This window comes from Alexandromys fortis, unplaced genomic scaffold (genome assembly GCF_014885135.2).
Source record: "Alexandromys fortis isolate MF-2015 unplaced genomic scaffold, M_Fortis_MF-2015_v1.1 scaffold_148, whole genome shotgun sequence".
In the NCBI taxonomy this organism is placed as follows: domain Eukaryota; kingdom Metazoa; phylum Chordata; class Mammalia; order Rodentia; family Cricetidae; genus Alexandromys; species Alexandromys fortis.
This window is the reverse complement of record NW_026068019.1, coordinates 2914643-2928603: the sequence shown is the minus strand read 5'-3', so window position 1 is coordinate 2928603 and position 13961 is coordinate 2914643. Positions and strand designations below refer to the sequence as shown.

At 37.0% G+C, this 13961-nt stretch overlaps 1 protein-coding gene across 11 annotated transcripts in view; it reads right to left on the bottom strand.

The window, feature by feature from the left end:
* Nucleotides 1-13961, bottom strand: part of Birc6 (baculoviral IAP repeat containing 6) — a 189692-nt gene that overhangs the window by 117471 nt on the left and 58260 nt on the right. For 7 of the 11 annotated variants that reach the window (XR_007595527.1, XM_050162966.1, XM_050162964.1 and 4 more), the window contains exons 10-15: nucleotides 10059-10208; nucleotides 6730-6955; nucleotides 4862-5022; nucleotides 3808-3939; nucleotides 3217-3348; nucleotides 163-341 (exon numbers count right to left, since the gene is read on the bottom strand). Coding sequence is in view for 10 of the 11 variants with exons in the window: in XM_050162966.1 (XP_050018923.1) it covers nucleotides 163-341; nucleotides 3217-3348; nucleotides 3808-3939; nucleotides 4862-5022; nucleotides 6730-6955; nucleotides 10059-10208 (980 nt within the window). In the remaining variant the exon portion in view is untranslated. The remainder of the gene's footprint in view (nucleotides 1-162; nucleotides 342-3216; nucleotides 3349-3807; nucleotides 3940-4861; nucleotides 5023-6729; nucleotides 6956-10058; nucleotides 10209-13961) is intronic. The other 4 variants (XM_050162968.1, XM_050162969.1, XM_050162970.1 and 1 more) reach the window with 2 other exon arrangements.

The following is a 13961-nucleotide window of genomic DNA, read 5'->3' as shown; positions in this document are numbered from 1 at the left end:
AATTCAAAACATGTTTCTTGATTATAATTATACATTTTTTGATTTCAAGGCAGAAAAAAATTACCAAAAGACTGAGCAGCAAACAAACCATTAAACAAGATAAGCAGGCCTTCCAACAAATCTCAGCCATAGCATTGTCCTGTTCAAATATAGGATTCATACCTTGCCTGCTGCAACCTTTGCCAAGAGAGAAGCAAGTGAGTAGCCCTTGTGACCCTGGTGTTTCAGAGATGGAAGTCTCACAACAGGACGCATGCCACCGCTACACATCTCGTCTGTTCCTCTTTCATTAACTGCTTTGACATGGATTAAAAATGAGCGGTATTTCCCTCCTGCCATACCTGGAGGTGTGGAGAAATAAAGAACTTATTGCCAAAAAGTAAGCTTTTTCATCATTATAGAGCAAGGTAAATACTAAATTTACAAAAAGAAAAATATACAAAGCCAGAAATTCCAATTTATACTTTCTGATTACATAATGGAACAATTTCAACACGATAGCAAAATAAATAAAGCTTTATAAGAGTCTAAGAGAGAAATTGTGCCAGATATTGATTGGCAGTACACGCCTTAAGTCACAGCACTCAGAAAACAGAGATCTCTGTGAATTCAAGGACAGCCAGGGGTGTTACACATAGAAACCCTGACTTCAAAAATAGAAAACAAGAAAAAAAAAGTTGACTATAAATTATCATTTCACATTATCTATTCCAATGAAAAAAATTTTGACTATAGAAATCATTTGGCATATGTTGTTCTAGTGACATTATTTATTTTAATGGTAGAATTCTGTATAGAAAACACAAACAAAAGTAAATTGTTTATAGGGGAGAGGACTACTGTCAACAAATGACTACGGTAGAATGTGGTCTAAGATCGATCTAGCCATCTTCTTTAATTAATTTTTTGCATGCACTACTGTTTCGCCTGTGTGTATTCCTGGAACTGGAGTTATAGAAAGTTGTGACTTGCCAACTGGGTGCTGGGAATTGTAACTCGGTCTTCTGGAAGAACAACCAATGCTCTTAACCAGTAAGCCCTATCTCCAGCCCTAGTCTTTTTAAAATTATTTTCATCTTTTAGTTATGTGTAAGTGTGTGTCTGAGTTATGTCCTTATGCATGTGAGTTCAGTGCCTTTGGAAGACAGGTGTTTAAAGTCGTGTAAATGGAACTGTATTGAACTCAGGTCTCTTAACCACTGAGCCACCTCTTGAACCCTTATCTAAACTTCGCATGTCCATACATATATGTATGTAAAAACAAACACAAACCATTTTAATCGTTATAGTTAAATATCAATGACATACTTTAGCTCTGAGCAGTGGTAGTGTACGCCTTTAATCCCAGAACTTGGGCCTTTAATCCCAGAACTTGGGAGACAGAGACAGGTGGATTTCTGTGAGTTCAAGGCTAGCAAGTCCCAAGACCAGAGCTACAGAGAGAAACCCTGTCTCAAAAAACAAACAACAACAACAACAAAAAACAGAAAGAAAGGGAGAGAAAAGTAGATAGGTTGGTTTTCTGAAAGGAAAGAAACAGTTTTGCTTTAACTACCAGGTTTTGGGTAGTAACTGCCCTTTTAAGGCATGTGATAAATACCTTCTTGTGGTTCAGTTCTTTCTCATATAAAATAGTACCTACAGCCGGGCAGTGGTGGCGCATGCCTTTAATCCCAGCACTTGGGAGGCAGAGGCAGGCGGATCTCTGTGAGTTTGAGACCAGCCTGGTCTACAAGAGCTAGTTCCAGGACAGGCTCCAAAACCACAGAGAAACCCTGTCTCGAAAAACCAAAAAAAAAAAAAAAAAAGTACCTACACCTTGGAGTTAACTAAAACTCTTGTAAGAAAGAAAGAATTCAACAGTTACTAACCTTATAATGCAGTCTCATAGATCCCATCTATAATGTAAAATATCCTCAAATAAATATACCTAACCATCAAACTGATGCTATACTACGTACTAAATCTTTTAATAGCATCAATAACTACCACTATTTTCCACATTTCTGTGTGCTTCTAAGTGCTGGACTATACTAAACATATTTCTTTCTGACCCAAGTCACCCTGGTACTGCTATATTCTACTGTATAGTCTACTGGGATCTGACATGACTCTCCACCTCAATCTTCCTTCTTCAAGCTTTCCTTTGATACAACTCATACTTTTACTCTCCTGTTAAAATTTTACAATCACAGTTCTATAATTTTAAAGATCATTAGGGCCAGGTAAGGTAGTGCAGACCTTTAATTCTAGCACTCTGGAGGCAAATGGAGCTCTGATTTCCAGTCCAGCCTGATTTACATAATGAGTATCAGGATAGTCAGGGCTACATAGAGATCCTGCCTCAAAAAAGGAAGGAAGGAAGGAAGGAAGGAAGGAAGGAAGGAAGGAAGGAAGGAAGGAAGGAAGGAAGGAAGGAAGGAAGGAAGGTTGGTTGTAGGATCATAGGGGAGATTAGAGAAGAAAAAAAAATACTGCCAAACACTGTCTTTGCTGAGACATGAAATATAACGTGTCCCCATTTAGTCTAACCACTTTTTCTTTACAACGCTCATTTATACTCTAAATAATACAACAGATTTGATTTTTTTGTACAACTAGCTTCCAGAATGAACCCCAAAACATCATAGGATCTCACATCTTTTATGAACAAATGATATATAGTCATGAAGTACAATGAAACTTGTATATACAGAACTTACCTTTCTCTGGGGGTGTATGTTTCAAAACCACCCACTGGGTGATGCTGAACCCTATATACACCATGTACTTTCCTAAAACACAAAACTGCAAAGAAGCTACATAACCCTATCTCACAGACACATCAAGATCCCCAAAACCTAGAATCAAAGTTTCACATAAATAGGTACTTATGATAGCTGATAACCTCACACATAGGAGGCTAGAAGTTTGGTGGTTTTTTTTTTTTAATTTATTTACTTATTATATATACAATATTCTGCTTGCATGTATCCCTGTGGGCCAGAAGAGGGAACCAGATCTCATTATAGATGGTTATGAGCCACCATGTGGTTGCTGGTAATTGAACTCTAGAAGAGCAGCCAGTACTCTTACCCTGAGCCATCTCTCCAGCCCCAAAACTAGAAGTTTTAATCAAAGTTATGAACAAAACGGCATTTTTGTGATCAATTTCCAAAGCATCTTTTTATTATTCTGGTATTATTCATTCTGCTTTTATAAAATAAGTTACTTTACCTTTAACAAGTTTGGGGCTTGTCAAGGTCAACATCCCAGCATGACCTGATAGATCAAGACCACTAGCAAGCCATACTGGGCCACACAGAATGTCTTCTTTATGATCCTCTAAAAATGGACATAACCTAAGACCTAAAGAGAAAAGTACATATTTTTTCTTTCAGTGTATTATTGGAAATCCAATAAAGATATACACATCCCATTTACATGATACCACCACACAAAATACAATACATAAAACGTGTTCAAACAAAATCATCATCATGCTAAGGAAGTATAATCAATCATCTATGTTATGTGTTGTTTACCATTCTCATTTTATATTTCACCTTAATTTTCAAGACAGGAACTACAGAATCATCACTTGATTCAAATCACAATGTATTAAGTAGAACGCAAGTATTAGTGCAGCTATATTTCAAAGATGAACTGAAAGTTACAGCACATTGCCAAAGCAGAACTATAGGTTACTTTTTAATCATATTCTTAAAACCAAGCTCTTGCAAGCCACAAGGAAGTCTTTCCCAAGAGAATGCATTAAGACCACTACTCCTTTACTGCCAGGGACAACAGCTCTGTGGTTGAACTCACACTGTGACTCCTCTACATCCATGTGCTGCATTTCTTCATTCATATCAACCAGAGACGGGTTCCCATTTTGTTCCACTTCAATGTTAAGAGCTGGAGACAAAGGAAAGGTGATCTGCCTATCTACTGCTGTTTCTAGAGGATAAAAATATTAGTAAACTTAATTTTGCTTAGTATCAATAATTTTGTGTCTAAAAATCTAAAACCTTCTGCTTAACAGGGAACTATGATTTTCACCATAGTTAATATAAAATGGTTGGTGTCAAGAGGAGAAAATTAAACTCAGTGATTTTATTTCTCCTCTACAAATGATAATAAAATATTTGCCTAAAGATATAAATTATTGGCAATTAAATTAGAAGTTCTTCTCTAAGCTGCACAGTAAAAATACCCACAAAGCTTTTAAAATACCAATTGCCTAAGTCCTAGATTCATTACATGAAAATATCATAAGAATACATAGACAGACAGACAGACAGACAGACAGACTCACTTAAGTATGCAAACACACAAGAAATTTCTGGCAAAGGAAATTTTTCAGATTTGAATATTTGAACTCTCAGTGTTGGGGTGCCATTTTACACTCAATTTATTCTCAAGTTTTTAGATCATTTTTAAAGAAAAAAGGAAGGGGGGAAAAAAGAAAATACTGAGAAGTAGTCACATCTAGTTCCTACCATAGTAAATCCACAAAAAAATTGGTATTATTTCTGGCATTACATGAAAGGCTAGCTTGATTGATTACTTTTAAATAGTAATTTCCAAAACTGTTTTTCTTGCCACCAAGTCTTCTTTAAAAAAGACAAAGCATAAAGCTAGCAGACACAGAAGTGGAACTAAAGTCACTTCACAAAGACTTGATTAAACTAATCACCATCATAAATTCTGCAAATTGCAGAGTTACTGGAAAATCTGAAATGTCCTTTCAATGACTCTGACCCTAAGTAGGCCAACAACTATCAGGAGCAGGAAGAGCCACCAAAACCACCAGTTAAGCTTCTGTAGTGACATCAACCACAAAACAAGATCTTCCAACATTAACTGGAACCCCTCTTACCATTGGCTTTCCCTAGGCCCGGAGCCTTGTTCTTCAGCAGTGTTACTTGTATCTGGGGAACACTGGTGATGTTCGAGTTCAGAACAAATTTGAAGTCTACATGTCCAACCATACAGGCTTTAGGAAGAACCAATTCAAATACATGTTCATCCCAGCTGTTGCTGTCACAAAAGGTGAAAAATATTAAGGAAAGCAAAAATCTTCCTCATACATAGTATCATCAACATCACATCACCTTTCCTATTCCTTGTTTTTTACATTCCAACAAATCCTGAGATGCAGAGAGCTCTAGACAAAACTAAGGTACAAAGACATAGCCTCAAAAAGAAAGGGAAGACAGAGGCTGAAGAGATGGCTCAGTAGTTAAAAGAACACTTTACCAGAGGACCCAAATTCATCTGCAAGCACTCATACTGGGCAGCTCATAACAACCACTATCTCCAGTAGAAAGACATTTGATAACCTTTTTGGCATCCACGGTCATTCAAACACATATGGCATACACAAACAAATATATGCATAGGAATAAATAAAAATAAGCTCATGTTTTATTTTTAAAAGAAATTATTGTCAACCAAGTGTGGTGATGCACACCTTTAATCCCAGTACTTGAGAGGCAGAGGCAAATGAATATGAGGCCAGTCAAGTATACAGAGTGAGCTCCGGGACTGCCAAGGCTAACCAGAGAAATCCTGACTTTAAAAACAAACAGAAGGAGGGAGAGAAAAGCTATTTTCCATGAATTATAAAGAGAAAATAACTGTCTGACAAAAGAGAGGTGAAACCGAAACTTAGGGCAATGATTTTACCTTAGCAATCTGTATCTGCCTTGAGATTTGTTCATAACAACAAAGCCCATGACCATCAATATGGGATTCTATCATACATCAATTACCTGAACATTCCTGTACACCAGTTTAGATACATAAATGGGATCCTAGAAACTTCATTGAGAACAAAGAACTCCTTACTTTATATTGTACTGCTACCAATTCTCCTCTCTCATAGCAAAGGTAAATAGAATAGAAAATTCTATCCTTTCTACCTTTAAACTATATCGAGACTCCAACTACTCTCTTCACTACCTCCATCATTATCTTCTAAAGTAACATCTGCAGTTAAGCAACCGAGCTAAAATCTTTGCTTCCACAACAATCCTACCTTCACCACAATCCACAACAATAACTACCTGTTATTAATTCCCAACATAAAACTCAGAGAAATCCTGAAGTATGAACTGCTGCCAAAGTTTTCCTGTGCCTCTAACACCCTCATCTCCTACAATTCAAAGCTGAACTTTACTTTCTACCACTCTACTATATTCTCCACCCTCCAACAACAATGGTTTTCTTATTCTAAAAGTCATAACATACACTATGTCAGGGCTTTAAACTTGCACTGCCCCTGAAGCGGTACCTTTATACAGGGCTTTCTAAGGATGCTCTCTCTTGCCCATATGCTTGATGTGCATTCATGTGTATTTTCCCCCCTCCACCCGACGGCTAGTCTAATCACAAACATCTCTGAACTATGATTACAACATAGGATATATCTGCTCACTGTCTGATGCCCACTAACATGTGACTTTTACAAGAATCATAGTACTAGTGTCTACGACAGTGCCTGTTTCTGCACACAAGTGTTTGAATATTTTTAAAGAAATCTGTGACTAAGTAATCAAATAACAAATAATACATTCTCTCATTATATTATCCTACAACATGAAACAGTTTAGGAATATCCAAAATCAAATAATAAACATAAGGGGAAAAAGTGATTAATACTAAAATACTAAGAGAAATAATAACATAGCTGGGAATTACATGCTACATCTAACAAATCTAAGGCTCCTTGGAGGAGCCCAGTACCTGTCGGTCTGTAATTTCCAAGTGCGGGTGTGCTGAGCAGCATCTCCATGGTGCTGCTGATGCAGGTGCTGAGGGTGCCGTCTTTGCTGCTGTTCTTGCTGAACTTCTACCCAACATGGAGGAACAGTAGCTGAAAATCGTGGAGTCAGTGTCTCAAATCGAGTTAGCTCTACTAGAGACGTCAAGATTTCAAGTGTGAAAGGCTGGTCCACCAATAAATCAACTCCTTAACAGCAATGAATGTAGTATTTGAAACAGATTTAAAAAGAAAAGGAAAAGATGTTATTTTAATTCTTGCTTTTTGTCTATTCAAAATACGGCATGCCAAATGTATAAAAGCAAATAAAGCAGGCTAAGGAATCTCCACTCCACACTAATTAGCACTGGCCATGGGACAGTTCAGTCAGCACACCCAAACCCAGTGTTAGAAATGGGCAAATATGGTATTAAAATGCAACCCACCTCACTTAGATCGGCGATTAATTTTTATAATATGCTATGTACAAAGCAAATGCAAGGTACCAGCAATTACATAAGAAATGCCCTTTTATATAATCAATTAAATTTAAAACAACAGTCAAAGGCTATTCTGACAGCAATATACATTTATAAACATAAAGATTAAACTAGTACTTCTGTGACCGACTTCTAGAAATGCCAGTATTAAATAAAGTGAAAATGACCACATTCTATGCTACTAGTTCCTAAAGTTAACTAAATTAACTAGTGTTCATCAAGAATTTACTTTATATATAAGACAGAAACATCAGAATGTAAACCTGTAAAGAACTATAAAGAACATATACCAACTTCAGATACTACTCCTATTTGGAATGTGTTCCACATCTTCTATAAGGAAGGATAAGGGGTAGGAACTGAATTGCAGGTAGACAAAATCGGCCTCCACATCACAGTACTCTAGACTCAGACTCTCAAGGTGTTAAAGCTATATACTACTACATCTAACTGTTAAAACACATTTTTCATTGAAAAAGTCTTAAGCTCCCCTAGGCACTGGACAGGTTTCTCTGTGTAGCCCCTGGAACTCGCTCTATAGAGCAGGTTAGCCTTGAACTTAGTGACCTGTTTGCCCCTGCCTCCAGAGTGCTGGGATTAAAGGTGTGTGCTTTTTAAAGTATTTTTTTATCAACTGTTTTGCTAAAATTTTATTTTATCAAATATTTATGTTTATGAATGTGCCTGCATGTATGTATGTATACAACTTATGTGCCTGGTACCTGTGGAGGTCAAAAGAGGGTGTCAGATCCTCTGGAACTGGGGTTACAGGTGTTTTGAGTCACTGTGTAGGTGCTGGAAATCAAACCCAGGCTGGCTGCAAGAGCAAATAATAAATACTCTTAACCTCTGAGCCAACTCTCCAGCCCCACACCCCCTATTCTGAGATCTCACTATGGCCCCTTGGTTGGCCTGGAACTCATAGAGATCAAGTGGCCTATTCCTCTGACTTCTGAATAGTGGGGTTAAATACATGTGCCACCTAGCTTGGCTTAAACTTCCTTTAAGCAGTAGGGTAGGAAGATAAACTGTGGTGTATGCTAAGAGTATAGAAGCAGAGAAGGATTAACTGCATACATAGACGTAGCAGTAAAAGGCTTAGTACAAGGAAAGGAACACAGTTCAGTGAAAGAGAACTTCTTTGCTATATATAAAGCACAGGCTTTGATCCACAGCAGAGGGGAGTAGGAGGAAAAACCATGGACTGGACAAAGTGTGACCGAAAAAGGGAAAGGGAACCAAATGCTGTTGCATTTTTGTTTGTCAAGACCATGAAACAATTATATACTTAACAAATCACTAAGTTGGAGCTGGAGAGATAGTTAAGAGCACTGTTGATCTTCTCAAACAGACCATCCATATGGGAGCGACAACTGTCTATAACTCCAGTTCCATAGGATGTAATGCCCTCTTCTGGACCCCATAACACCATGTATGCATGTAGTGCTGGTGCACAAACATATATGTAGATAATATACACATAAAATAATTTTTTAAAAAAATATTTTTAAAAGAAATCATGAAGTTTACCTGGGAATGGTGGCGTACGCCTGTTATTCCAGTACTAAAGGGAAGGTCAGGTGAATATCTGGGTTGGAAGCCAGCCTGGTCTACACAGTAAGTTCCATGCTAGCCAGGGCTACATAGTAAAACTTCTTTTAAGGAAACAAATAAAAAAAAATCATGAATTCATTGTATCTAGAAAAAACTGCCTAGTCATTTCATAGATGTCAACAAAGTCAAGAATAGATTTTAAGCTTGGATTAACATACTATTGCTGCTTCTTTTGTAAAATTAACTCTAAAAACAGTACAGAGTGTGGATGGGAACAAAGGCAAGAGTAACAAGCTGGAAACTAAACAGTATCCACTAGCCCTTTGTCAGGAGAGGCAGGTGAAGTGTGAATTCAGCCTAGCTAATACTGACAGACCTAGAATTGGGGTGGGCATGGACAGTGAGAACTGCATAAACAACAAACACACAAAATGCTATCCAAGGATTCGATGGGGCAATGACAATGTTAATATATGTCTTCAGTAAGACTGTCTTTTACCTATTCAATTACATATAATATTAAGACTATTACCCACTCCATTGATTATACACTTATTTAATGTTCCTCCTTATTTGAATTTGGTATCTTTTTAAATTATGTGTATGTCTTTATGAGAGTAGGTACATGTAAGTACAGGTGCCTCTGGAGACTAGAGGCATCGGAGTTACTGGAGATGCAATTACAGACTGTTGTGAATTGTTGACACTGGTGCTGGCAACTGAACTCCAGTCCTCTGGAAGAGCAGAAAGTGCTCTTTACTGTTGAGCCTTCTCTATGGCCCCAATGTCTGTTTCTCATTGTACTCTTTAATTAAGCTAAAAGCTACATATTGAGAGAAAATGGCTCAGTGAGTAAAAGTGCCTACTATTAAACCTAACAACCTGCATGCAGATCTGGGGACTCAAATGATAGAGAGAACCCACTCCAAGTAGTCCTCTGATTTCCACACAAGTGTTGTAGGATGCGCACACTCACACACAAAATAAATGAACAGTTAAATACAATGTGATTTTTAAAAACTTAAAAAGAATGTTTTTATTCCTTAGGCAGATCTCACTGATGAACCTATGAAGATCATTTCTTTCTTTAATAAGTTTGTAACATTTTTCAAATACCAAAAAGTAATAATAAATAATGTATAACAATAAGTATGATCAAAGACTATCTAAACAGTGCAATCAAGACTTATTTACAGAAAAAAAAGAAAAGAAATACTATTATAAGGTATGCTTAATTATTTAAAAATGTAGTGTCTTACCTGAAATACCAGGACTTGAAGGATTTGATAAAGGTCTAGAACCTTCTAAAGATGGTTCTATTCCTTTAGAAAGTGATCCGTCTACCAGAATATCAGCTTCATCAATATCATCACAGGTTCCTCCAATTTGGAGAAAATGAAGCTCACCACCTACAGTGTAGTAAAATTTCATCAATACATAGAAAATAGTTTAAAAATTAGACACATTATTAGTTTAAAATTCATTTATTTAATACTATTTGACACAAAGAACATCACAGCAGTTATCTGTGTCAAAGAATTTGGAAATTTAGTTGCAATGACCTACAAACAATATTGTAAAGAAAAGAGCAGAGAGATATTTATCTCAGGACTACAGAAATGGTCCAGTAGTTAAAATTAAAAACATTTCTTCATGCAAAGGACTTGGGTTCAATTTTTATTACAGTCAGGGATGCTCACAACCATTTGTACCTCCAATTCCAGGGGATCTTACACCTTTGTCTGACCTCCAAGAACACACAGACGTATATGCAAGCAAAATACTAATACACATTTTTTAGAAGGTATTTATTCTCCTACCCATCATATTATATTATATAACATAATGATTTGATATCTTTGACTAATCTAAACTTTACCAAAAGCCTGTGGTCATCTTACAGATGAGGACAATAATACCTTAAGCTCCATAGCCCAATCTCTTAATTCCAGAAGTAACAAAAATGAACAAATATTCTTAATTTCAATGCAATCACAATGAAAACTTTTAAAAACAAAATCAAATTTTTAGTTTTCATATCTCTGTCAAATAAAAAGAAAAGCAAATGAGACTAAAAAAATTCATGACTACAAATAATATTACACTGTAACAAGAATTTATATAAACTTCTGATAGAAAAGCTGTGACTATATATGTGCACACATACGTGTATATAAGTTTATAATGGATACATAGTCAAATAGATTTTTTGTCATATACATATGTCCAATGAACACATATACATATACATATATGTATAAAGCTATAAAACCTACAGTCAAGATGAGGGAAGTCATGAAAATCTGCCAATTCATTGCTACTTCCTAAGGGAACTTGACCTACAGAGCTTTGAGAGTTAAAAAGTGTTAGTCTCCCAGGGCGGTGGTGGCGCACACCTTTAATCCCGCACTCAGGAAGCAAAGGCAGGCGGATCTCTGTAAGTTCGAGGCCAGCCTGGTCTACAAGAGCTAGTTCCAGAACAGGAACCAAAAAAAGCTACGGAGAAACCCTGTCTTTAAAAAAAAACAGCATTAGTCTCAAGTGGGAAGCCAGCAAGGCCTCCTAAGTAAGGTTACCGTCCTTAAGTATGGAGAAAGCAAAGCACTGAAAATCCAGATGACTAACAAAATATCAAGTAGCAAGAGAAGCACCATGGACAGGGTAAACTCTCCCCACATAACCCACTCAGACCTTTCACACATGGTCAGCAACCACCAAAGAGGCCCCAAGTCAGTCAACCTAAGCCTCCACTTCAATGCAAGAGACCTGAGGAATCAGAATATAAAGTCGGAGAAACACAGACACTGCATAAGGTTGTGAAACACAACAGGCCTGCTGAACACTAAGGTATGCTGACACAGAAACAGTAGGTAAGAAACAAGCCTCCCTCCAACCCACCCTCATCCAAGCAAAGCAACCCTAATTAAACTCAGGAGGGAGAGTGTATGTATATGTGTGTGTGACCTGTCAAGAGGAAGGGAGGGTGTGTTTGCATGTGTGAAAGTACGTGTGACCTTTTGGGGAAATAGGGGGTACAAAGAGGAGGAGGAAAAGCCGGGCGGTGGTGGCACACGCCTTTAATCCCAGCACTTGGGAGGCAGAGGCAGGTGGATCTCTGTGAGTTCGAGACCAGCCTGGTCTACAAGAGCTAGTTCCAGGACAGGCTCCAAAGCCACAGAGAAACCCTGTCTTGAAAAACCAAAAATAAATAAAATAAAATAAAAAAATAAAAGAGGAGGAGGAAATGATAAGACAGGATAATATGAGAGGCTGTGATTCTAATCAAAATACATTACACGTGTATAAAATTTAAATTAACATAAACAAACAATCCTTAAAAATAAAAATCAAGGGACAATGAGGACAGTCACCTGTAACAATAGAAAACAAACTTTAGAGTCAGTTGAGCTACAAAATACACTAAATAACAATCCTTAAGGAGAAAGGAACCAGACTGACTTTCTATAATACTAAATGCCCAGCCAAGAAAGATTACCCCATACTTGCTGAATGAGAGGGGAAAAGGAGCTGGCTGTGATGGCATACGCCTTTAATTTCAGCACTCAAGAGGCAGAAACAGGTGGGGGAAACTTCCCTATTAGACAGAAAACATTATTCCACAAATCTGCTCAGTTCAATGAACTCGAAACAACAAACTGAGAGATGCACATGCAAACTATTAATTAATAATAAATGGCTGTAAGAATACCACACAAAGGGCTTGAGTAACTGTGGCTCTAGCACAGGGTTGGAGATACATTCTATGTCAGCTCACAACTCCCTGTAATGCCACTTCCAGGGAATCTGATGTCTCTGCACTTTAAGCACAACAGCATTACCAGACACATAATCCAAAATAATAAAAATAAATCTTTAAAACCAACATGTCCAACCTCTAACAGAAATTAAAAAAAACTTTAAAAATGTTTGATCTGAAGACTTTACTCAGCTAAATTATTATTATTACTTTTTTTTGAGACAGGGTTTCTCTGTGTAGACTCTGTAGATCACTTTCTACTCTGTAGACCAGGCTGGCCTCAAACTCACAGAGCTCTACCTATCTCTGTCTCCTGAGTGTGAGATTAAAAGCAAGCACCACCATGGACCAACTACAATTAAATCATGACAGCACAGATAAAATAAAGGAATTACTGAGTTCAAAGACAGGCTACCTAAAATAGACAACAATTTGAGAGGAAAAGGAATGGAAAAGGGAGCAATTTTGGATAGTATAAACTATTTAAGGTATTGGGAGTTCAAGAAAGACCTGAGAATGTGAAAAGGATAGATTTATTTTAAAAACAAATATCCAGATACAAAAAGGTCAAAAGTAACCAATTCAACAACACCAAGACATTATATAATCAATCTCTCACAGATGAAAGGTGAAGGTTCTCATGACTGTGAGAGAAATGAAACAACAAACAGATGTGTCCTCACAATTTACAATTTACTTGACTGCCGACTTCTCAACAGAAGTTTAAGGGTTTTTTGTTTTGTTTTGAAACAGAGTCTCACTATGTAGCCCTAGAAAACACTATGAAACAAGACTGGTCTCAAATCTACCTGCTAGAATTAAAGGCATGCACCACCACACTCTGCTTGCTTGAACAGAAACTTTAGAAACGTGAAGAGCAAGATTCAAAGATCTGAAAGGAGAAAAAAAAAATCTCAAACACTACTGTATATATAAAAGCTAACTTTTATAAAATAAAGGAGAAATACTTTGCCATCCAAACAAAAGGTGAAAGAATATATACTTAACAGGTAAGTTTTTGTTGTTGGTAGTGGTGGTAGTGGTTCTGCTGTATGCTTTCTTACACAGCCTAGGTTGGCCTTAAACTCATGATGTAGATAAAAGTAGATTCAAGGAATCTGCCACCAGAGCTTCTACCTCAAACACATTCTACCACAAAAGCTAAAAGAAGGGTTCCAAAATAAAAAAATAAAAAAGATAATTAAGAAAAAAACAGAAAGGTTGACTCAACATTACGAACGAGAATTTGGGTGATTGCCCAGGTAGTCTGTTGTCTCTGTCATTTATGGCACGTTTTGAATATCTCTCATTTGTTAAGTAATATTTATTCCCTTCTCGGATCTTTGACGGAGTTGAAGATTATATAATTGTAATTACTCTCTACATTATTTAGACTCCTTGAGAT